General features: G+C 42.2%; 3 protein-coding genes across 5 annotated transcripts; all 3 read left to right on the top strand.

Annotated features, from left to right (window-relative positions):
• The first annotated feature begins 445 nt into the window (after window positions 1-445).
• Window positions 446-5,148, top strand: LOC120048289 (CD209 antigen-like protein C). Of its 2 annotated transcripts, XM_038994143.1 has the most exons (6): window positions 446-903; window positions 1,463-1,573; window positions 2,900-3,031; window positions 3,660-3,811; window positions 3,887-4,008; window positions 4,336-5,148. In XM_038994143.1, exons 1-6 carry the CDS (start codon window positions 819-821, stop codon window positions 4,496-4,498), a joined length of 765 nt encoding a protein of 254 aa, XP_038850071.1. In that variant the 5' UTR covers window positions 446-818; the 3' UTR covers window positions 4,499-5,148. The 2 variants fall into 2 exon arrangements, with proteins under 2 accessions (XP_038850071.1, XP_038850072.1); XM_038994144.1 differs by lacking the exon at window positions 1,463-1,573.
• A 2,138-nt stretch (window positions 5,149-7,286) lies between these two features.
• On the top strand, window positions 7,287-9,510 carry LOC120048288 (CD209 antigen-like protein E). Its single transcript, XM_038994141.1, has 4 exons — window positions 7,287-7,396; window positions 8,023-8,174; window positions 8,250-8,371; window positions 8,699-9,510. Exons 2-4 carry the CDS (start codon window positions 8,097-8,099, stop codon window positions 8,877-8,879), a joined length of 381 nt encoding a protein of 126 aa, XP_038850069.1. The 5' UTR covers window positions 7,287-7,396; window positions 8,023-8,096; the 3' UTR covers window positions 8,880-9,510.
• A 4,946-nt stretch (window positions 9,511-14,456) lies between these two features.
• LOC120048287 (COP9 signalosome complex subunit 7a-like) lies at window positions 14,457-23,536 on the top strand. Of its 2 annotated transcripts, none has more exons than XM_038994140.1 (8): window positions 14,457-14,555; window positions 15,935-16,057; window positions 16,223-16,298; window positions 17,314-17,402; window positions 18,524-18,726; window positions 19,129-19,234; window positions 20,059-20,228; window positions 22,948-23,536. In XM_038994140.1, exons 1-8 carry the CDS (start codon window positions 14,457-14,459, stop codon window positions 22,985-22,987), a joined length of 906 nt encoding a protein of 301 aa, XP_038850068.1. In that variant the 3' UTR covers window positions 22,988-23,536. The 2 variants fall into 2 exon arrangements, with proteins under 2 accessions (XP_038850068.1, XP_038850067.1); XM_038994139.1 differs by having other exon boundaries at window positions 15,866-16,057.
• The last annotated feature ends 323 nt before the right edge of the window (window positions 23,537-23,859 follow it).

Below are 23,859 nucleotides of genomic sequence, written 5' to 3'. Positions count from 1 at the left end.
TATGCAAACACACACACACACACACACACACACACACACACACACACACACACACACACACACACACACACACACACACACACACACACACACACACACACACACACACACACATAAGGACATACACAGCATGCTGCCCAACCTCTTCCCGTAAGATGTCTAGTTGTTTAACTTGGCATGCTATCGTCCCCCCAGGCTCCAGTTCACCAGCACGTTACAGAGTCATTTTGGCCAGATTCTAACACACCAAATCACATAGAGAAACAGAGTCAAAGACGTTACTTCACAGCATGATTATGTTATTTCCTTAATCCAGTACTTTCCGTACAAACACACACAGTATGATGGACCCTCCTTCCAGTTCCCGCCAGACTCTTGTCTCAGTTCCAATTTCTTGAGAGTTTTTGTTCAAACACACACACACACACTGACACTCACACGCTCTCCTGCCTCATCCCCCTATCACACAGTCCTTCTGGACAGATTCAGCATTTATCCAAACAAAGAGAGAGAGAGCAAAAGGAGAGCGAGAGAGACAGAGACAGAGAGAGACCAAGAGTAAGCAGGTTTGATGCAATACTAAAAGAACTGCCAGTGAATTTCTGGAGGAAGAACAATAAATACTGATAAAACAATTTGATGGAACAGAATTGCGAAATCAACTCCCATCTCAGCTGTTTGGAATTACAAACTTTATTTCCCAGCAGTGACTTTATTTACCGTTAGTTACAAAGTCGGGAGATTCTGCAATAGTTGGTATAAGTAAGTTAAACAGGGATTGTGGTGAGAAGAGCACGTGAAGAACTGAAACTTCAATCATGGAGGTAGAGAACTATACCAGTCTACACGAGTTTACTGAGGATATATCCTCCAGAGGAAACAAGCCTATCCTAAACAACCACAGTAAGTGTGTGCGGGTGCGTGTGCGTGTGCGTGTGTGTGTGCTAGCATGCGTACTAACGTACGTGCATAAGTGTGAGATTGACCATAACTCTAAGGACATGGTGTCTCTTTAGGGAATAGTCAGTGTGAGTTTTACAGACAGTCTTTCAGTTTATTGGCTATCATCTGTTCCTTTGGAATCCTTTAGAACAAATGATTTTAAATCTTTTTGAAGTGATTGTCACCTTTTTACAATGTTATGGTTCCATGTTAGCCCACTGTAAAATTGTAGGCAGTTGCAGATAGATTAGAGTGGTAATGTTCATAGTCAAAGGACTTGTCTGGGCAGGAAAAACTTCTGAAGCATGAAAGGTGAATGACAGATGAAAAAAAAAGCCCTGTCACACTCGCACTTGTCTTTTCTTACTGGTACTGATTTGACAGATTAATGTTATTTTGAAGAAGGTTTGACTTGCAATGACTGTTATATGTGGTTATTTTTTGTACCTATAGTTAAATGCTAAATGACTCCAATGTAAATGTGTCACTCTTTCCATTGAGCTGTAATCTGTCCGATCAGGTGCCCAGGGGCTGAAGAGGGGGTCAGAGTGTCTCAGAGGTCAGACCGCCCTCTTTGTGGTGATTGGTCTATTGGCCTCCATCTGTGCCAACATCGCTCTGAGCGTGCTCTGTGAGTTAACATCTCTCTCTCTCTGTATGTATGTCTCTTTTTCTCTCTCTCCAACCCAGCACCACCCCTCTCCCCCACTCTTCCTCGTCATGCCTTTTTTGGCATGCAGAATGGTAACGATAGTTGTGGCAGTTGTGCAATCCAAAAGGAACAAAAGTCCAGAACTGTGAAATTTGCTCCCTCCCAGGACTCTCAGTCTCTGGCAGCCCAGGCTGTTCAGTAGTTATAACAATCAATCAATCAATCAAATGTATTTATAAAGCCCTTCTTACATGATGTCACAAAGTGCTGTACAGAAACCCAGCCTAAAACCCCAAACAGCAAGCAATGCAGGTGTAGAAGCACGGTGGCTAGGAGAAACTCTCTAGAAAGGCCAGAACCTAGGAAGAAACCGAGAGAGGAACCAGGCTATGAGGGGTGGCCAGTCCTCTTCTGGCTGTGCCAGGTGGAGATTATAACAGAACATGGCCAAGATGTTCAAATGTTCATAGATGACCAGCAGGGTCAAATAATAATAATCACAGTGGTGGTCAAGGGTGCAACAGGTCAGCACCTCAGGAGTAAATGTCAGTTGGCTTTTCATAGCCGATGATTCAGAGTATCTCTGCCGCTACTGCTGTCTCTAGAGAGTTGAAAACAGCAGGTCTGGGACAGGTAGCACGTCCGGTGAACAGGTCAGGGTTCCATAGCCGCAGGCAGAACAGTTGAAACTGGAGCAGCAGCACGGCCAGGTGGACTGGGGACAGCAAGGAGTCATCAGGCCAGGTAGTCCTGAGGCATGGTCCTAGGGCTCAGGTCCTTTGAGTGACTGAAAGAAAGAAAGAGAGAAAGAAAGGAAGAAAGAAAGAAAGAAAGAAAGAAAGAAAGAAAGAAAGAAAGAAAGAAAGAAAGAAAGAAAGAAAGAAAGAAAGAAAGAAAGAGAGAAAAGAGAGAGAGAATTAGAGAGATCATACTTAAATTCACACAGGACACCGGATAAGACAGGAGAAATACTCCATATATAACAGACTGACCCTAGCCCCCCGACACCTAAACTACTGCAGCATAAATACTGGAGGCTGAGACAGGAGGGGTCATATATAACAAACTGACCCGAGCCCCCCGACACCTAAACTACTGCAGCATAAATACTGGAGGCTGAGACAGGAGGGGTCAGGACTGAAAGCATTCACAATTTTTAAAGAAACACCAATTTGTCCCAATCTGACCTCTCAATTTGGTCTCTATTCTGCTTTTTCATTCTCTTTCTCAATCTCTCTCTCTCTCTCTCTCTCTCTCTCTCTCTCTCTCTCTCTCTCTCTCTCTCTCTCTCTCTCTCTCTCTCAGTGTTTAGCAGGCCGTTACCTAGTGTTCCCCTGGAGACAGCAGCTCTGACCCTGAAGCTGAACTCAGTTCGAGGACATTATGTCTATCTCTGTGATGACTACTCCAAACTGGCCCAGAGCTGCTCAAAGACAGGTAAAGGGGGGCTAAGTGTTATTCAGAGTGGATAGATACTTTAGACAACTGTCATTCACTATTACATTATTTCACATAAGAAATGGTACACTGTAAAGGGGTTGCCATGAAGTTAACAGTTACTAACAGGCATTTGTCAACTCTAGATTTTAAATTGATGCGGCACTACTACTACTACTACAGTTAAGTTGGTACAGCACTCTCACTAAAGGGTGAAACAGAAATAGAGCCAGAAACAACAATGCCATGCACCTACTAGTGGTCAAAAGGTTTTTGGTGCTCCAAGAATACAGTACAATACTGTATTCTGTGGGACAGAAATGCAGTACCATTCAAAATAGAGCAATTCTTTCCCCGCCCACAAAATGTTCCCACAATGCATCACAATTTACAGTATGCTGCAGTAAAACGTTTCACAGTATCATACTGTTGATAATACCCCAAAATGAACGTATAATTTACCGTTTTACTTTAAAGTGTACACCGTACAGTATTCATAAGACATTAATGACCCATGCATATTCACTCATCTGTCTCTCTTTGTCCTTTTCATCTTCCCCTCTTCATCTCTTTTACCTCTCTATTCCTGTTCTCCTCCTCTTGTCTTTCTCCTCTCCTCTCCTCACAGTAAGGAAGTGTAGGGAGTGTCCTGAGGACTGGATTCATGTAGATGAGAAATGTTACTCCTTCAGTAATGACAAGATGGACTGGCCGAGCAGCAGAGACAGTTGTACATCCCTGGGCAGCCACCTTACCATCCTGCACAGCAAAGAACAGCATGTAAGATAGTGTATGTGTGTGTGTATTTGTGTATGTGTATTCCCCTCGTTGTAACCATAACTGTTTGCTTGTAAGGACGCTCTGGAAAAAGAGGCCCGGAGGATTGGCGGGTTTGACTACCACTTCTGGATTGGCCTATCAGATATAGAGAAGGAAGGGGATTGGAGATGGGTGGACAACACAACACTGACAAATAAGTATGTGAATCCCATTTTAAATAATCCAATATCACATGTGTTATAATGAGAGGAGGCAAATAGTTACTTTTCTACACTGTCTCGTTCCCTTGCTCCCTTTCTCAATTTGTATTTTCCTTCTTCCTCTTCTTTCATTCTTTTCTCTTGTTTCCTCTTTTTCTACCCCTTTCCCTAACTGCCTCCCTCCTTTTGTTTTTGGCCTTTCTACTTCTCTCCCTCTCCCCTACCCTCTCTCTCTTTCTCTGCCTCTACCCTTCTGTCTCTCTGTCTCTCTGTCTCTCTCTCTATCTCTCTCTCTCCTTCCCTCTCTCTCTGTCTCTCTTTCAGGTATTGGAATGAGTATAGCTCTGAGCCTGACAATCATCAGTCAGGAGGATCACATGGGGAGGACTGTGCCACCCTGGACAGCCATTCGCAGACCTGGTTTGACGTACCGTGTGACCACATCTACAAACGCATTTGTCAGATGGATGCCATCCGGCTGGACTGAATCACAGGACTTCAACTAAGCCATGAATTTCCCAATTATCTAGATCTACCGTCCATGCATTCATGAATGATGGAAATGTTTTCTTAAATAGCTTATCCTTTTTATGTCTTTCAAGCGATTTGAGATGTTTTAGTGCAATGAAAAGCGCTATAAAAGTGAAATGATTATTCTTACTGGAAACGTCAGAACTGGAAACTAAACTAGGTTATGGGTCAGATTTACTCAACTACACTGCCAAGTGTGCATATTACTTTGTATTTTTCAGAAACCATAAAACAAAACGGGACAGGAAAGGTTATGAGAAGGGCAAAGATATAGAATGACAAGAGGAGATAAAGATAGTTTTGTGGTATAGCTAGTTTCATGAAATGTTCATTCCCTACTCAAAATAATAGATGCAAACATTTAGCAAATCTGGCACCTTCTGCAAGGAGAATTTCAATGAATGCACTCAATTTAGTAAATCAGTTCTAATCAGCTCTAATCAACTCTGCTGCTTGCCAAACTGATTGCTGTGATACTTTTGAGCAATCTGAGTGCTTTTTTTTAACGTGTGTGACCTGTACATAAATCTCCAAAATATTCTGTGTTGCTGCACTAACCATGAAAATTAATTCCTGAGAGTCAATAAAACTGTATTTTCAAATGAATTACTCTTCCTCTGATGTCTCTTTCTGGTTTGTGTCTGGGTTTTTTCATTTTCATTTTACTGGAATATATTATTTTTTTATTGACTTTGGCGAACGTCTGTTGGTTTCTCCTGTGTCTTTGCTCATCCATTGTTTTATTGCTCAATGATGTAGCCTGAAAAAAGGAATGGGTTTTCATGTTTTAATTTTTTACACATTTAAACACATTTATTTGCTGAAAGTATGTTTTTAATTGGTATTTCTAATCCAGAAATCGTATTTTAATTTCTTTAAGACAACATTGTTTCTTACATAATATTTTGCCTTGGTGTTGTACAACAGAGGGTGGGAGGAAGGGAAACTACCAGGCAGCTGGAAGGAAGCAGTAGTGGTACCAATCAGGAAGCCAGGGAAGGACCCAACTAGGCCAACAAACTATCGGCCAACTACATACATCACATGTATGTAAGATTATGGAACGTTTAATTACGGAGAGGCTAACTTACTTCCTGGAGATCAGGGGGCTATTATCGCCACATTAGAGTGGGTTCAGGAAGAGTAGGGGAAATATGGACCCAGTGCTCTGCTTAGTAGCAGAGGTCAGGAAGGCTCAGGTGAACAAGGAGACTGTTGTAGTTGCAGGGGTTGTTAATAGAAATTGATATTATTGGGGGAGGAGGAAGAACGTACAACTGGATAAAGGAATTCCTGTTTGGTGAGCGTGAGGAAGTCTCTATCAGGCAGCTACCTGGTGGATAACGATACACCGCAGGGGAGCGTGAGTAGTCCTCTGTTGTTCTCAATCAAAATCAATGATGTTTACTCTCCGGTACGGCCGGATAATGGTAGGTCGTTATTTAGAGATGATGGGGCCTTATGAAAGATGGGAAGAAATGTGCCATACACAGTCAGGAAGGTACAGGAAGCAATTGATGAGGTAGAGTGGTGGCCGTAGGATCGGACCCTTTTTCCCCAATTTTCGCCTAAAACGACATAGCCAAATCTAACTGCCTGTAGCAAGGATATGCATATTCCTTGGTACCATTTGAAAGGAAACACTTTGAAGTTTGTGGAAATGTGAAAGGAATGTAGGAGAATACAACACATTAGATCTAGTAAAAGATAATACAAAAGAAAAAAACAACCGTTTAATTTTTTTGTTGTACCATCATCTTTGAAATGCAAGAGAAAAGGCCATAATGTATTATTCCAGCCCAGTGCAATTGAGATTTGGCCACTAGATGGCAGCAGTGTATGTGCAAAGTTTTAGACTGATCCATGAACCATTGTATTTCTGTTCAAAATGTTGTATCAAGACTGCACAAATGTGCCTAATTTGTATATGAATAACTTTTCATGTTCAAAACTGTGCACTCTCCTCAAACAATAGCATGGCATTATTTACTGTAATAGCTACTGTAAATTGGACAGTGCAAATCAAATCAAAATGCAGATAGCCCGGTTAGCCAATGTGCGGGAGCACTGGTTGGTCGGGCCAATTTAGGTAGTATGTACATGAACGTATAGTTAAAGTGACTATGCATATATGATAAACAGAGAGTAGCAGCAGCGTAAAAGAGGGGTCGGGGGGGGGGGGGGGGGGGGGGGAAATAATCAGATGCAAAGAAAGAAAGAAAGAGAAAGAAAAGAAGAAGAAAGAAAGAAGAAAGAAAGAAAGAGAAAGAAAGAAAGAAAGAATAAGAAAGAAAGAAAGAAAAGAAAGAAAGAAAGAGAAGAAAAGAGAGAGAGAATTAGAGAGATCATACTTAAATTCACACAGGACACCGGATAAGACAGGAGAAATACTCCATATATAACAGACTGACCCTAGCCCCCCGACACCTAAACTACTGCAGCATAAATACTGGAGGCTGAGACAGGAGGGGTCATATATAACAAACTGACCCGAGCCCCCCGACACCTAAACTACTGCAGCATAAATACTGGAGGCTGAGACAGGAGGGGTCAGGACTGAAAGCATTCACAATTTTTAAAGAAACACCAATTTGTCCCAATCTGACCTCTCAATTTGGTCTCTATTCTGCTTTTTCATTCTCTTTCTCAATCTCTCTCTCTCTCTCTCTCTCTCTCTCTCTCTCTCTCTCTCTCTCTCTCTCTCTCTCTCTCTCTCTCTCAGTGTTTAGCAGGCCGTTACCTAGTGTTCCCCTGGAGACAGCAGCTCTGACCCTGAAGCTGAACTCAGTTCGAGGACATTATGTCTATCTCTGTGATGACTACTCCAAACTGGCCCAGAGCTGCTCAAAGACAGGTAAAGGGGGCTAAGTGTTATCAGAGTGGATAGATACTTTAGACAACTGTCATTCACTATTACATTATTTCACATAAGAAATGGTACACTGTAAAGGGGTTGCCATGAAGTTAACAGTTACTAACAGGCATTTGTCAACTCTAGATTTTAAATTGATGCGGCACTACTACTACTACTACAGTTAAGTTGGTACAGCACTCTCACTAAAGGGTGAAACAGAAATAGAGCCAGAAACAACAATGCCATGCACCTACTAGTGGTCAAAAGGTTTTTGGTGCTCCAAGAATACAGTACAATACTGTATTCTGTGGGACAGAAATGCGAGTACCATTCAAAATAGAGCAATTCTTTCCCCGCCCACAAAATGTTCCCACAATGCATCACAATTTACAGTATGCTGCAGTAAAACGTTTCACAGTATCATACTGTGATAATACCCCAAAATGAACGTATAATTTACCGTTTTACTTTAAAGTGTACACCGTACAGTATTCATAAGACATTAATGACCCATGCATATTCACTCATCTGTCTCTCTTTGTCCTTTTCATCTTCCCCTCTTCATCTCTTTTACCTCTCTATTCCTGTTCTCCTCCTCTTGTCTTTCTCCTCTCCTCTCCTCACAGTAAGGAAGTGTAGGGAGTGTCCTGAGGACTGGATTCATGTAGATGAGAAATGTTACTCCTTCAGTAATGACAAGATGGACTGGCCGAGCAGCAGAGACAGTTGTACATCCCTGGGCAGCCACCTTACCATCCTGCACAGCAAAGAACAGCATGTAAGATAGTGTATGTGTGTGTGTATTTGTGTATGTGTATTCCCCTCGTTGTAACCATAACTGTTTGCTTGTAAGGACGCTCTGGAAAAAGAGGCCCGGAGGATTGGCGGGTTTGACTACCACTTCTGGATTGGCCTATCAGATATAGAGAAGGAAGGGGATTGGAGATGGGTGGACAACACAACACTGACAAATAAGTATGTGAATCCCATTTTAAATAATCCAATATCACATGTGTTATAATGAGAGGAGGCAAATAGTTACTTTTCTACACTGTCTCGTTCCCTTGCTCCCTTTCTCAATTTGTATTTTCCTTCTTCCTCTTCTTTCATTCTTTTCTCTTGTTTCCTCTTTTTCTACCCCTTTCCCTAACTGCCTCCCTCCTTTTGTTTTTGGCCTTTCTACTTCTCTCCCTCTCCCCTACCCTCTCTCTCTTTCTCTGCCTCTACCCTTCTGTCTCTCTGTCTCTCTGTCTCTCTCTCTATCTCTCTCTCTCCTTCCCTCTCTCTCTGTCTCTCTTTCAGGTATTGGAATGAGTATAGCTCTGAGCCTGACAATCATCAGTCAGGAGGATCACATGGGAGGACTGTGCCACCCTGGACAGCCATTCGCAGACCTGGTTTGACGTACCGTGTGACCACATCTACAAACGCATTTGTCAGATGGATGCCATCCGGCTGGACTGAATCACAGGACTTCAACTAAGCCATGAATTTCCCAATTATCTAGATCTACCGTCCATGCATTCATGAATGATGGAAATGTTTTCTTAAATAGCTTATCCTTTTTATGTCTTTCAAGCGATTTGAGATGTTTTAGTGCAATGAAAAGCGCTATAAAAGTGAAATGATTATTCTTACTGGAAACGTCAGAACTGGAAACTAAACTAGGTTATGGGTCAGATTTACTCAACTACACTGCCAAGTGTGCATATTACTTTGTATTTTTCAGAAACCATAAAACAAAACGGGACAGGAAAGGTTATGAGAAGGGCAAAGATATAGAATGACAAGAGGAGATAAAGATAGTTTTGTGGTATAGCTAGTTTCATGAAATGTTCATTCCCTACTCAAAATAATAGATGCAAACATTTAGCAAATCTGGCACCTTCTGCAAGGAGAATTTCAATGAATGCACTCAATTTAGTAAATCAGTTCTAATCAGCTCTAATCAACTCTGCTGCTTGCCAAACTGATTGCTGTGATACTTTTGAGCAATCTGAGTGCTTTTTTTTAACGTGTGTGACCTGTACATAAATCTCCAAAATATTCTGTGTTGCTGCACTAACCATGAAAATTAATTCCTGAGAGTCAATAAAACTGTATTTTCAAATGAATTACTCTTCCTCTGATGTCTCTTTCTGGTTTGTGTCTGGGTTTTTTCATTTTCATTTTACTGGAATATATTATTTTTTTATTGACTTTGGCGAACGTCTGTTGGTTTCTCCTGTGTCTTTGCTCATCCATTGTTTTATTGCTCAATGATGTAGCCTGAAAAAGGAATGGGTTTTCATGTTTTAATTTTTTACACATTTAAACACATTTATTTGCTGAAAGTATGTTTTTAATTGGTATTTCTAATCCAGAAATCGTATTTTAATTTCTTTAAGACAACATTGTTTCTTACATAATATTTTGCCTTGGTGTTGTACAACAGAGGGTGGGAGGAAGGGAAACTACCAGGCAGCTGGAAGGAAGCAGTAGTGGTACCAATCAGGAAGCCAGGGAAGGACCCAACTAGGCCAACAAACTATCGGCCAACTACATACATCACATGTATGTAAGATTATGGAACGTTTAATTACGGAGAGGCTAACTTACTTCCTGGAGATCAGGGGGCTATTATCGCCACATTAGAGTGGGTTCAGGAAGAGTAGGGGAAATATGGACCCAGTGCTCTGCTTAGTAGCAGAGGTCAGGAAGGCTCAGGTGAACAAGGAGACTGTTGTAGTTGCAGGGGTTGTTAATAGAAATTGATATTATTGGGGGAGGAGGAAGAACGTACAACTGGATAAAGGAATTCCTGTTTGGTGAGCGTGAGGAAGTCTCTATCAGGCAGCTACCTGGTGGATAACGATACACCGCAGGGGAGCGTGAGTAGTCCTCTGTTGTTCTCAATCAAAATCAATGATGTTTACTCTCCGGTACGGCCGGATAATGGTAGGTCGTTATTTAGAGATGATGGGGCCTTATGAAAGATGGGAAGAAATGTGCCATACACAGTCAGGAAGGTACAGGAAGCAATTGATGAGGTAGAGTGGTGGCCGTAGGATCGGACCCTTTTTCCCCAATTTTCGCCTAAAACGACATAGCCAAATCTAACTGCCTGTAGCAAGGATATGCATATTCTTGGTACCATTTGAAAGGAAACACTTTGAAGTTTGTGGAAATGTGAAAGGAATGTAGGAGAATACAACACATTAGATCTAGTAAAAGATAATACAAAGAAAAAAACAACCGTTTAATTTTTTTTGTTGTACCATCATCTTTGAAATGCAAGAGAAAGGCCATAATGTATTATTCCAGCCCAAGTGCAATTGAGATTTTGGCCACTAGATGGCAGCAGTGTATGTGCAAAGTTTTAGACTGATCCAATGAACCATTGTATTTCTGTTCAAAATGTTGTATCAAGACTGCACAAATGTGCCTAATTTGTATATGAATAACTTTTCATGTTCAAAACTGTGCACTCTCCTCAAACAATAGCATGGCATTATTTTACTGTAATAGCTACTGTAAATTGGACAGTGCAAATCAAATCAAAATGCAGATAGCCCGGTTAGCCAATGTGCGGGAGCACTGGTTGGTCGGGCCAATTTAGGTAGTATGTACATGAACGTATAGTTAAAGTGACTATGCATATATGATAAACAGAGAGTAGCAGCAGCGTAAAAGAGGGGTCGGGGGGGGGGGGGGGGGGGGGGGGGGGGGGCACACAATGCAAATAGTCCGGGTAACCATTTGGTTACCTGTTCAGGAGTCTTATGGCTTGGTGGTAAAAACTGTTGAGAAGCCTTTTTTCCTGGACTTGGCACTCCTGTACTGCAGTTAGATTAACAAGAATTTAAGCTTTCTGCCAATATCAGATATGTATATGTCCTGGGAAATTTTCTTGTTACTTACAACCTCATGCTAATCGCATTAGCCTATGTTAGCCCAACCGTCCCGCAGGGGACCCACCGATCCTGAATACGTTTTAATTGTGGTGATTCAGGTTCTCTGTAGAGAAAACTCAGACAGTGTTTAATTTTGCTAGGAGGAAGGTGGGAGACAAGGTATGCTTGAGGTTATATGGGAGAAACTTGGAGAGGGTGGGGGCCTTCAGGGTCCTTGGGGTATACTTTGACACTTGACTCAACCTGGGCAGAACACATTGAGAGAGTGGTGTGAAAGTGTAAGAAGGTGCAAAATGTGATGCGCAGTCTGATGGGGAAGGAGTGGGGGCAGGGCATTCCTCATTGAGGAATCAGAAATACAGTGTAGACATTGTTAATGTTGTAAATTACTATTGTAGCTGGAAAAGGCATATTTTTAATGGAATATCTACATACAGAGGCCCATTATCGTAAAGAGGCCCATTATCAGCAACCATCACTCCTGTGTTCAAATGGCACGTTGTGTTAGCTAATCCAAGTTCATCATTTTAAAAGGCTAATTGATCATTAGAAAATCCTTTTGCAATTATGTTAGCACAGCTGAAAACTGTTGTGCTGATTAAAGAAGCAATAAAACTGGCCGTTAGACTAGTTGAATATCTGGGGCATCAGCATTTGTTGTTTCGATTACAGGCTCCAAATGGCCAGAAACAAGGAACTTTCTTCGGAAACTTGTCAGTCTATTCTTGTTATGAGAAATGAAGGCTATTCCATGTGAGAAATTGCCAAGAAAGTGAAGATCTTGTACTAGGCTGTACACTACTCCCTTCACAGAACAGCGCAAACTGGCTCTAACCAGAATAGAAAGAGGAGTGGGAGGACCCGGTGCACACCTGAGCAAGAGGACAAGTACATTAGGGTGTCTAGTTTGAGAAACAGACGCCTCACAAGTCCTCAACTGGCAGCTTCATTAAATAGTACCCGCAAAACACCAGTCTCAACATCAACAGTGAAGAGGTGACTCCGGGATACTGGCCTTCTAGGCAGAGTTGCAAAGAAAAAGACATATCTCAGACTGGCCAATGAAAATAAAAGATTAAGATGGGCAAAAGAACACAAACACTGGAGAGAGGAACTCTGCCAGGAAGGCCAGCATCCCGGAGTCGCCTCTTCACTGTTGAAGTTAAGACTGGTGTTCCCGCCCTCCTCGACACCTACAGCACCCGATGCCATAGGAAGGCCAAAAAGATCATCAAGGACATCAACCACCCGAGCTACTGCCTGTTCACCCCGCTATCATCCAGAAGGTAAGGTCAGTACAGGTGCATCAAAACTGGGACAGGGAGACTGAAAAACAGCTTCCATCTCAAGGCCATCAGACTGCTAAACAGCCATCACTAGCACATCAGAGGCGGCTGCCTATAGACATAAATTAGGAATCACTGGCCACTTTTAGAAATGGATCACTGGCCACTTTAATAATGTTCCGTATCTAGCATTTCTCATCTCATATGTTTAAACTGCACTCCACACTATTCTACGGTATCTTAGTTACTTTTTAATTCTGTTTACATATTGCATCACCCATTTCATATGTATATACCCTATTGTATTCTATACTACACCACTGACTGTTAAACAGCCATTTCCTGCACATCAGAGGCTGCTGCCTATAGACATAGACTAGGATTGACTGGCCACTTCAAGGAAATTAAACACTAGCCACTTTAATAATGTCTCCCTATCTTGCGTTAGTCATCTCATATGTATATGCTGTATTCTATACTATATCACTGTATCTTAGTCCAATGCCGCTCTGACGTATATGTATATATTCTTAATCCATTCCTTACTTAGATGTACGTGTATTTTGGGTAGATGTTGTGAAACTGTTAGATATCACTTGTTAGATATTACTGCACTGTCGGAGCTAGAAGCACAAGCATTTCGCTACACCCGCTACATCTGCTAAACACGTGTATGTGTATGTGACCAATAAATTTGATTTGAGTATAGTGTATGGTTCGGCAGCCCAGACCTCATTGGAAAGGATAGATGTCATACAGGGGTGAGGACTCAGAATATGTATTGGGGCGTTTCGGACCTCCCCAGTGGCTGCACTACAGGTGGAGATGGGGGATATGCCATTGCAGATTAGGAGACCGCAGCTGGCAATAAATTATTGGGTCAGCCTACAGGGACATGGGGTGTCTCATCCTGCGAAAGGGATTTCACAGGCATGCTGGGAACATGAGCGAATACAGAACACGAGCTTTGGGTGGGCAATAACCAGGCAAAGGAGATGGGACTGTACAGAAGGGAGTTTAGTCCAACGTTAGCTGTTCCTGTAAATCCACCATGGCTACTCCCGTCTCCAGTAGTTGATCTAGAAGTGTTGGAGAGACTAGACAAGACCTGCTTTATGAGGTACAACAAACCCATGGCAGGATTAGAAAAATGGGTAAACAGATACGACTTACTTGGGTCCCAGCCCATGTGGCGGTGGAAGGGAACGAGGCAGTTGATGTACTGGCTAAACAAACACTTGTAGTTGGGATGTTGATGTTGTAGTTTTAATGAGCAAAGCATAGGCAAAAAGCCTGATATGGACAGTGATGGTGCAGAGATGGCAGGAGCAGTGGAATAGAGATACTAAGGGCAGGCATTTATTTCAAGTACAGAGGAAAGTCAGGGAGGGGAGGACGGCAGGAAGGGACAGGAGAGAGGAGGCAATTTTTTTACAATATTAAGGGTGGGACACAGCCGGTTGAATAAGACCTTAAATGTGATAGGAAAGCATTCAACAGGAAAATGTGATTATTGCCAGGAAACAGAGACCGTGGAGCATGTATTGCTACAGTGTGGGTAGTATCAGAGGGAATGAGAGAGGCTGAGATCTAGTGTGAAGGAAAAGGGGATTAGTTTAAATAGTATATTGAGTAGAACGTCATTAGATATAGTCTCAAATAATTGGTTATCTATTTAGTTTCTCCCTATCTCTGGCCCACACTCCAGTACAGTAGGTGGCGGTAATGCACAATAACGTTCGATGTCAATCGCCGATAATCCACATCGAGAAGATAATATTTTGCCACAAGATGGCACTATTTTAAAAGCAACCATCTGGTCCGCTCAGTCCATTGTCAGTCAAGACAAACACTCCCCTCCTCCTTTTCACGTTTCGTCCAATGAGCAGTGATGTTCTCCTTTGTTGTCAAACGTGCGCTGACCGCGGAACTGAGCGATTCGGGGGACAGGCTATCAACTTGAGTTTGCTTACCAATAAGGTTATTTGTTGCTTTTATTTTCTTTGAACATATTTGTAAACTAGTTTTTTAAATAAAGGTAATCGCACGGTTGCCCTTGCACCACTTAGCTACGTTAGAGTTGAGTGGGTAGATAACCGAAAAACAGGAAAGAGGCCTAACGTTACCGCTTTACAGTCATGTAGTGGTAACTTTAGCAGCAGCTAGCATGACTCCTCATAGTCATACTGTAGTAAGCTAGCTCTTATGTGCTAGTTTTGCTACAGCATTTGGTCAAACTTTAGCAATCTGTTTAGTTTGTGCTCCTTTGGGCCCGTTTTTAAGTAGCATTTCTCTTGAAAATTTGCCATAAAGAGCTAGTGAACTAACGTTAGCTCGCTTCTAAGCTAGCATGCAATCGGTTGTTCATGACTGTGACGTTAGCTAACATTAGTATTAGTCAGAAAATCGGTCCCTGCCCTGGGACTCAGCATTGAATAAGCTTGACTCAAAACACTCCACACTAGGGCCAAGTTTAGTAGGTCGAACGATGCAGATAGAATTGATCTGACATGATTCCTTATTTTACCATGTCAGTCAATATTTTACACAGCATTGTGCCCTACTGAATGTGCCCAGGTTAGCCTATAGTAGCCGACTAGTTGAGGGTAACGTTGATTGGCTACCTAAATAGTTACATTGTGAAATAGTAGCCAAGTGTCCAAAGTCATGATTATCTGACAATGGCATGGAGTGTCCTAGTGCCCAGCCTAGGAAGGTTATTACAATGTAGCTAGCTAGGCTATTTGTAAGTACTGCTGTGTCTTCCTATTATTCTCACCAAATAGCACAGCATATCAAATACAAATAGGTTAGATCTCAAATAATACATTCTCAGTGCTTTTAGTAGGGCCAATTTCATATTAAGCAAATTCCCATTTAATTATGTAAAAGAATAATCTGTGTCTCTGACTAGCTTTGACCAGAAGGGTGATTTTCAAAACACTTGCCTACACATCAGTTTATGAGAGTGAAAATTGAATTACTGACTTGGAGTCTTGCCACAAGGGCTATTCATATGATTGTTTTGGTTAGACAGAGCTACAGGCATACATTAATAAAGTATTAAAGTTGTCTTGCTATTAAAAAAAAGCTGTTCAGCCTCTCAAATGTAAGATATGCAGTATTAACTCTTCATTGAAAGCCAACTATTTTATTCAAGACATTCTGTCTCTTTTTTTCCTTTCCTCTCTTCCCCCTTTCTCTCACGCTCTTGCATTATCTGTTATTACTTCTCTTATCCTCATTTTGTCTTTCTCCTACTCACTTCTGTTTGCCTTCTGTCTTTTTAGCTCATACTCTCACCTGCACACTCTCTCTCACTCTCTGTCGCTCTCTCTCTCGCTCTCTCTCTCTCTCAGATGGAGGTAGAGCAGCTCCTCTCTCTCTCCGGCCCGGCGTTGGCCCAGGCCATAAGTTCTCTGCTGGAGACACCAGGCCTCTACGTGTTCTCAGACATCCTTGAGTTGCCCAACGTCAGAGAGGTAACACACACACTCACATGTAAGCACACCCACAAACAAGCACACCGTCACAGCCATTCTCAAGGCACAGCTCTCACTGGAGGTGGTATAGCTAAAGACCATAACAAGCCCCCTCTATCTGCCCCCCCCCCCCCCCCCCCCACCCCCCGTCTACTCTACCCCAAGCTGGAGACAGGCCCGCACGCACCAGTGTTTCAGCTACTCAACCTCTTCGCCTATGGAACCTACTGTGACTATAAAGGTATGATAGTGGCAGGCAGCGCTGCTGTGTAAAGAAGTCATCTAATATCCCTGGAGCTGTTTTATTATTAGCAGTATTTCTCTCCCTGCCAATCGGCCCTGCAGGCCAGGCTTCTCATCACTGTTGTAGGTTGTCACAGCCCCCTGTAATTTACAGAGTCAACCACAATACTTTATTTTGATCCTATACGAGGAGCCAAGTGACAATGTTTGGCACGGCAGAGGTTGCGTCCCCAATAACCTCTCCTTTCTCTAGAAGTATGCACTTGTTCACTTTCCTTTGTGGATTTGGAATTAAATAACGGGTATATGGAAACTCCCTCTAGCATTCCTGGTGAAAAAATGGGTTCCCCAGAAATTCTGGTTGGAAAAAATGGGGTCCCTGTTGAAACAGTTGACTTCCATTGCTCTAGCCTGCCAACACCAATCCAATGCTTTTACATTTGTGGGAATAGTGACACTTCAGGAGGAAGGAGAGATTATTGGAACTCAACCAGGGACAGACTACTCTCAGGCATTTTGTTAGACATTCATATTGGTTGTAATTGGTTGCATTGTCACAAACTGCCAAATGAAATCCTGAATATCCTTTGAAATACACGAATATGTAAAGGACTTGTCATTCTTTAGCAACACATTTAGTAACAAGACTTAATAAGAGACGAGCAAAACGGAAGAGAGAAATCCAAATCTTGTTATGTCAACACATCTTATTCACTTTCATAGTGCTTTTTAGAATTGCAAAATGGAGCACAGAGGAAAAACTGTCAATACTCAATTTTTTTGTTTTAAAGCAACCACATATGCAGGCACACACACACTCAAATGACTTTTTCGTTGTATTCCCTTGTGGAATTTAAAAGGCAGCAGCAGTTTGCCTGGACAGAGCCTGTAACCCTGTGTTTGTAATGACGTGTCCCTGTTATGAAAGGTCCCTGTTATGATGTGTCCCTTTCTGTTGCTCTCTCGCTGTCTGTTTCTTTTCCTTGTCTGTTTGTGGTATGCTATTCTTTCAGAGAGGGCAGCCTCTCTCCCAGAGTTGACCCCAGCCCAGAGGAACAAACTCCGTCACCTCTCCATCATCAGTCTGGCATCCAATCTCAAGGTAGAGTACCACCCATTCATCTGGTTTTAAATTCCTTACTCTGCTAGCTTTAGTATGCTCAATGTGGGTCACTCACATTATAATTATGGAAATAGTTGACAATGATATGTAATATAACGATAGCCATCATCCGTTTGCCATTTAATCTGAAGGTAACGCTCTCTGGACTTACCTTGTCTAGTTTTTCTGTTTATTTTGTTATTAAAGAATTGCAGGTCAAGTAATAATTTTGTGCCGTATTTCCATGGACTCTAATAGCCTACCTACAATTGTAGTCCTAACAATACTCAGCAAGCTTCAGTACCAAAAATAGCAAGTCATTCGCTCAACTTTGATTTGAATGATATGCTCAAGTGTGGTTACGAGACAACTTGCTTTGTAACTTTGACACATTAACAAGGTAAATGACTCTGTGTTGTGAAGGACTTTATTAAGAGTCTGTCTGTGATGTGATCTAACTTTATTGATATCACATAGATGAGAATGACAGCAGCTGAGATTTAAATCATTGAGATACTGTGTTAAGTATCCTGTCCTTTCTTCGTTGAGCTCGCTGTCTCTTTATGTATTCGTTGCTCTCTGTTGTCTATTCATCTAACTCTAAGATTGGCTCTCTCGCCACCCCATTTCATATTTTTTCTCCCTCTCCCGTCTCTCTTTCTACCTTGCTTTATGCCCATCTCTCATTCTCTCCACTCTCCCTAATAAATCATTTATTGATTCATTTCTCTCTTTCTCTATTACTCTCCCTTCTCCCTCTCCCCCATTTCTCGTCTCGTCCTTCTCTTTCCGTCTTATTTTTTGTATATTGTCATAGTATAAGTGTGCCACATTGAATGTCTGTATGGGCACACTTTAACGCAAAGATTCACCCATTAAAATGTTATATCGTTATATCTCTGAGCGATGTTATATTGGTTCCCGGGGTCATTTCATGTTTTCATGTGTTTTCATTCTTTCTTGCCCTCTGTCCCCACCACCCTCACTCGACTCCCTCCTCACTGACATCATAAAGAGCATCTCAAATTCAACATCTTTCTCTCTCTCTCTCCCTGTGCCTTTTCACTTCTATTGACCCAACATAATAGAATTTGACATTCTCTGTCTCCCTCTTCCCCCAGTGCCTGCCCTACTCCCTGCTCCTGCAGCAGCTGGAGCTGAAGAATGTGCGGGAGCTGGAGGACCTGCTGATTGAGGCGGTCTACTGTGACATCATTCAGGGCAAGCTGGACCAGAGGAACCAGCAGGTGGAGGTGGACTGCAGCGTGGGCCGAGACCTGGGGCCCAACGAGCTGCCCAACATAGCAAACACACTGCAGGAGTGGTTAGTTAGTGATATGTGTGTGTGAAAGAGCTGTGCATGTGTCAGGGTTTTGAGTCAATTCCATTTCAATTCAGGAAGTAAACTGAACCCCCCCCCCCCCCCCCCCAAAAATGGAATTGGAAGTACAATTTCAGTTTACTTCATGAATTGAAATGGAATTGACTCCAACCCAGGTGTTTGTGTGTGTATAGGACGAGGTTAAACTTTATTTATAGAACACATTTCTTACAGTGGATGCATAATAATGACCAATACGCTTTCTAAATGAGACAAATTTAAAATTGTAAAACAATAAAATAAAAACAGTGGACATGATAGATGCAATAAATTATGTATAGAATGGGATAAAAATAGATAGTATGATCAGTCATATCAGTGTCTAAATAATTATCTGTCTCTCAGGTGTTCAGGATGTGAGGCGGTCCTGTGTGGGATCGAGGAGCAGGTAACCAGAGCCAACCAATACAGAGAGAGCCAGCTGAAGGTCAAAGTTCAGGTGGAGACAGAGGTTAGTACCAGTAGCCACTTTTCTCTGGGTAGCGTCAAAGATCATCTATTATATTGACAATATAGTCAAGTGACAGCTCTAACAATGGAAATACATGTCCTCAAAGATGGAAGGCAGGCAGGAGGAGGTGAGATCAGGTGGGTTTATTCTAGCTAATGAGAGGGCAGATACGCGTATCAACAACAGGCACAACTCCGTTATAAAGTAGTTTTGCCACATGCTGAAATGGCACGTGCATCCACTTATATCATTGCATTTGTAAACAACTTAACCATTACAATAGCAAATTAGCAATTAAATGTTTTGTTGACTAAATTTGACACCACTTAATCTCAATACAAAAATTCCTCACTTCGTTGTCTTATTTTCGTGGACAGGTTTTGGCTGGAGTAAACCCTCTCGCTTCTCCTCTTCCTCTCTGGTAGAGGTGAAGCCATAAGCAAAACTTATACTCATTACTCAATGACCTAATTCAGTGTCCAATTTAGAGCTCTGTCCAGTGTCTTTATTTAGGCTGTAGACCAGAGGTGGCTTTTCTGTCCTCCGAGTCAGTCTTCTCCAGCTTGAGGTAGAAGTTACTCTCCAACCTCTTCTTATTAGAAATAATAACAACACCTTAAGCTTTTCACACTACTGAGCCAAACCAGTGCCAAGCCAAGCTGTATTGGGCTGGCCTGGTTATGCATCCACCATAGCTGCTGGAAAGGACCTTGTGAGAAGAAAATATCCAAGACAGCCCAGTACATTCCGAGTCGGCCTTAGTTTGATTCAGGCACTTCTGTTCTGTCCTAAACTTCATTAGTTTACCTTTCCTTCTCTCTCAGGTGTCAAACCTCCAGAAAACGCTAAAGGCCAGCTCCGCCTCTCCGTCGTCCGGCCCCGCCGCCGCTGGAGCCTCATCCAATCAGGATGCAGACCAGCCGGCCGAGCCACGAGACCCCGCCTCCTCTCAGGAACCACGGCAACCAGGCAAGAAGAGTTCAAAGGTCAAAGGGTAAGTAAGGTGATGTTCCTTAGGTCAATCCCATATTTTCATTGTTTGTGTGTCTATTCTTTTGGGATAGGCGTTACCATTTGATGTTGGTGGGCTATCCTCAGGGTCATGTTCTTTAGGGAAAGCATCAGAAACCACTTTTTAAACATTTTGCGGCAAAAAAAAAAATACGTCCAGGTAATACCTGTTTCAGTCCTAGGTGTCTTATGACCTCGTCCTTCCAGGGTCACGGCAGAGGTGTGGTTCAAGCCGAGGCAAGAAGAAACATTTGTGTGTATTTCAAAAACATTCCAATCGCTTCAGACGAATTCAAACGGCACGGAATCGATTATGCAACCACTCCATTTCATGTCATTTCGCAGCATCTTCAACTCGAACACAGTAATATTTTGGTTGTTTGTACAACAAACATCCATTTAAACGCCAGCTGCCAGTGGAAGTGGGAACAGTGACTGTGTGTGTGTGTGTGTCTGCATAGCGTATCTTCATTAGCCTGAGAGGCTGTGCTTTGTAGCGGTACTCAGTGGTACCTGTGGCCCTCTCTCTTCTGGGCCAATTACAACACTAATTCTTCATCTGTCCTGGATTTTTTTAAATGTCACTGAAGTTAATAAAAAATATATAAATAAAAAAAGCTTCAGGTGTTAAAAGGAAATGTTAATTTTTTATTACATGAGTTTTTCTGTTCCAGTTAAGAGTGATTATAATTCATTTACTAGGTGACATTTTGGCAGTGAAAGAAAAATGTAGAAATTATTTAAGATTCTCGGTGGCATTGGACTTTATTCACTGAAAACAGTTTAACTGGAGATTTGGATTGCCTCACATGAAAAGCATTCACAGTATTTACTGTAAACCGCCTTCTCGTGGTAGGAGTAGTACAGTAATATAGTAATTTGTTTGCCAACATTGTAATTGAAACATCCCTGCAATAATATGTGGCTTAATGAGTTGAACCAAAGGCGACAAAGGCCATCATTAACAGACCTTGTTCATAACGGTGTTGTGTTACAACTATCATACATTTGAACTAAAACAGCCAGGAATTGATTTGCTTGATTTGGGAAATTGGCATATAATACAAAGCAGGTTCAATGAGTTAGCCAGTCTCCCCCCCAGAATATTTAGGCAAGTTAGCTGGCTAACTGATTTATCCAGCGCCCTATACTACGAATCTGGTTTGAGAAATTAGCGAGGTAACTTTGGTCAACTCTGAGTTCAACTCGGGATAACCGGTGACACGAATGTGGCTATATTTCTATAGCAAAGAATCCTTCAGAACTAACCTGCTCTGGGACAGACTAGGGCTAACTCATTTTATTTGAATATAGTGTCTGAGCCGCGAGTTAAGGACCAATGAAATCAGATTGCCTCCCCCCGTAAATATTGCGTCGTCACCCCCTTCATTTGAGGAAGATGAATGATTTAAATATTTTATTAATCAAATGTTTTAAAAAAATATATATTTTTATGTTAAAATACCTAGCACATTACACATTTAGTAATGACAGGATGCATTTTAAACAGCACGCACAGTAAAACATTTGTACGACTTAATCAAAATATGTTATCGATAGTAACGTTAGTGGGTAAAAGGCGCTTGTTCTTTGACAAGCACACCAAAGACGGCATTCCGATACGTAATAAAAGAAAGACGGAACTTCTAACAGCCTATTTCCCACCATAGCCTGCTGAATTTGCAAGATAACTTTTCATTATGATTTCGGCACAAATGAAAATGTGACACTGACTGGCCCATGGATTTACGTTTTAGCACTGTCTTATTAAAGAGTTTGCCGTTCGACTTGAACACGCAGTTACAAACTCAGCTCGAGTAAGCGGCGGGTGCACGATCAATATCCACCTTGCACCTTCGTAAAATGAATAAAGGTCTGAGCTGGAATGTGAAGCTAACTGAAGCTGACTAGCTTTATAAAACCCGGAGTAGATCTAGCCTGCATCGTAGTATTGCCCCTGTTGTACAGGATGCGAACAGATGACTGACGTTGAAACGTCAAGCTGACAGCTTCCTCATACCCCTCTTCTGTTTATTGAAGACAGGCGTGTATTGGAGATAAGCCTTTAAAAGCCGTTTGAAATGGGGACTGTGAACATGCGCTACCTGTTATATAATATGCTGGTCTGCTCCTACCTGTAGATTTTATTCAGACTGCATGAAATGAGTGGGGATACAGAGACGGGGAGATGGAGGGTGGGGTCGGGATTCATAGCCACATTGGGTTGGTGTATGTGTGCTGCAGGCGGTGGTCTTACACGCTAGACCAGCCGCAGTCATTCATATATTTGTAAAAAATAATTTTGTGATTTAGGGGACTTTTTCCCCCCCACACTGACATGCAATGATCAATCATCTAGCGTATTGTTTCTCGGTCCTGGGGACCCCCAAGGGGTGAATCTTCAGGTTTTTTGGCCCTAGCACTACACCGCGGATTCAAATAATCAAAGCTTACTGATGAGTTTTGGGAAACACTGATCTAGCGCGAGGTGCAGTGTGTGAAATGACCTCGGAGCAGAGCGGCAATCTGCCTTGACGAGAAATTCCACTTTGATACCCGCCTACGTCTATTAGAGACCGGCGTTTATCTGCTGCAACGTGAAGAGATACCCGGCCTTTAGAAGAAACGGCCGCTTGTTGGAGACATCATTTTTGGGTAATGTAATAACTGTTGTCTGTTTTTTGTTTGTTTTTTTGTCTCAGGCTCCGTGGAAGTGGGAAGATCTGGTCCAAGTCCAACTGAAGGCAGAGATGCAGAGAGACCCGGAACACCCCCACTGATCCACTGTCAGATGGATGGACTGACACACAGGTTGACAGACACATAGACCCACACAGACTCATAGACCGATAATGTGACCAATGCACAGACAACACACTAAGATTTACACACACATCCATGCACACACACACTGTATATATATATGTATATACAGACACTGAGTGAGACAGACACACTTGCAGTGACTGACACCCATTCTGATAGGTGTGTACACACAACCAGACAGACGGACTATCTGCACTGTGTATATACACAGACCCAAACCCATTCTAACATGTACACAGAGACGGACAGAGAGAGTATAATCTTCTCTGGGCAGAGCTTCGCTGCTGTCTGTTTTATCAGGAGAAGCAGAGCCACAAGCAGTGAAACTGAATGTGTGTATTTGATGTGTGTACTCTGTGTTACACTTTTTGTTTGTTTGTATTTTTTTTCTGCTGAGGATTGAGTTGAGACATGTATAAAATCAGGATATTAATTGTTGGTAATAAATTGAACCCCCTCTATTCATTTAGTCTGTTTTTTTGGGCATACTTCAAAGTGCAACTGGAGGTTGCATCACTAGCTAAATGTTAACTCACAGAAGGGGGATATCTGTGTTAGGTCAGACCCTTAATTAGGTTATCCCCAAAGAGACTAATATATTAGAGCGCTGGAACTACCCTTGTGATCAGTCGGCTTGGTTACACACACTCTCCGTCTCTCAGCCTCATTTTCTCTGCCACATACACACATCAGACAGACACACATAGGGCATTCATATTTGATATCGGTATATTTTGCCCAAAGCTTCTATTTCACCGTCAAAATTGCCTGTTGGAATTGTCTGCCCT

Source organism: Salvelinus namaycush, chromosome 5 (genome assembly GCF_016432855.1).
Source record: "Salvelinus namaycush isolate Seneca chromosome 5, SaNama_1.0, whole genome shotgun sequence".
NCBI lineage: Eukaryota > Metazoa > Chordata > Actinopteri > Salmoniformes > Salmonidae > Salvelinus > Salvelinus namaycush.
This window is presented reverse-complemented; position numbering and strand designations above follow the sequence as displayed.

Bases quoted from the DNA above. Each gene is read 5' to 3' on its own strand.
- LOC120048288 (XM_038994141.1), top strand. From the start codon at position 8,097: ATGGACTGGCCGAGCAGCAGAGACAGTTGTACATCCCTGGGCAGCCAC. The intron at 8,175-8,249 runs GTAAGATAGTGT...TTTGCTTGTAAG, and splicing joins TGCACAGCAAAGAACAGCAT to GACGCTCTGGAAAAAGAGGC. The intron at 8,372-8,698 runs GTATGTGAATCC...TCTCTCTTTCAG, and splicing joins AACACAACACTGACAAATAA to GTATTGGAATGAGTATAGCT.
- LOC120048287 (XM_038994139.1), top strand. From the start codon at position 14,457: ATGAGCAGTGATGTTCTCCTTTGTTGTCAAACGTGCGCTGACCGCGGA. The intron at 16,058-16,222 runs GTAACACACACA...CTCTACCCCAAG, and splicing joins AGTTGCCCAACGTCAGAGAG to CTGGAGACAGGCCCGCACGC. The intron at 16,299-17,313 runs GTATGATAGTGG...CTATTCTTTCAG, and splicing joins AACCTACTGTGACTATAAAG to AGAGGGCAGCCTCTCTCCCA.
- LOC120048289 (XM_038994143.1), top strand. From the start codon at position 819: ATGGAGGTAGAGAACTATACCAGTCTACACGAGTTTACTGAGGATATA. The intron at 1,574-2,899 runs GTGAGTTAACAT...TCTCTCTCTCAG, and splicing joins CATCGCTCTGAGCGTGCTCT to TGTTTAGCAGGCCGTTACCT. The intron at 3,032-3,659 runs GTAAAGGGGGGC...CTCTCCTCACAG, and splicing joins CCAGAGCTGCTCAAAGACAG to TAAGGAAGTGTAGGGAGTGT.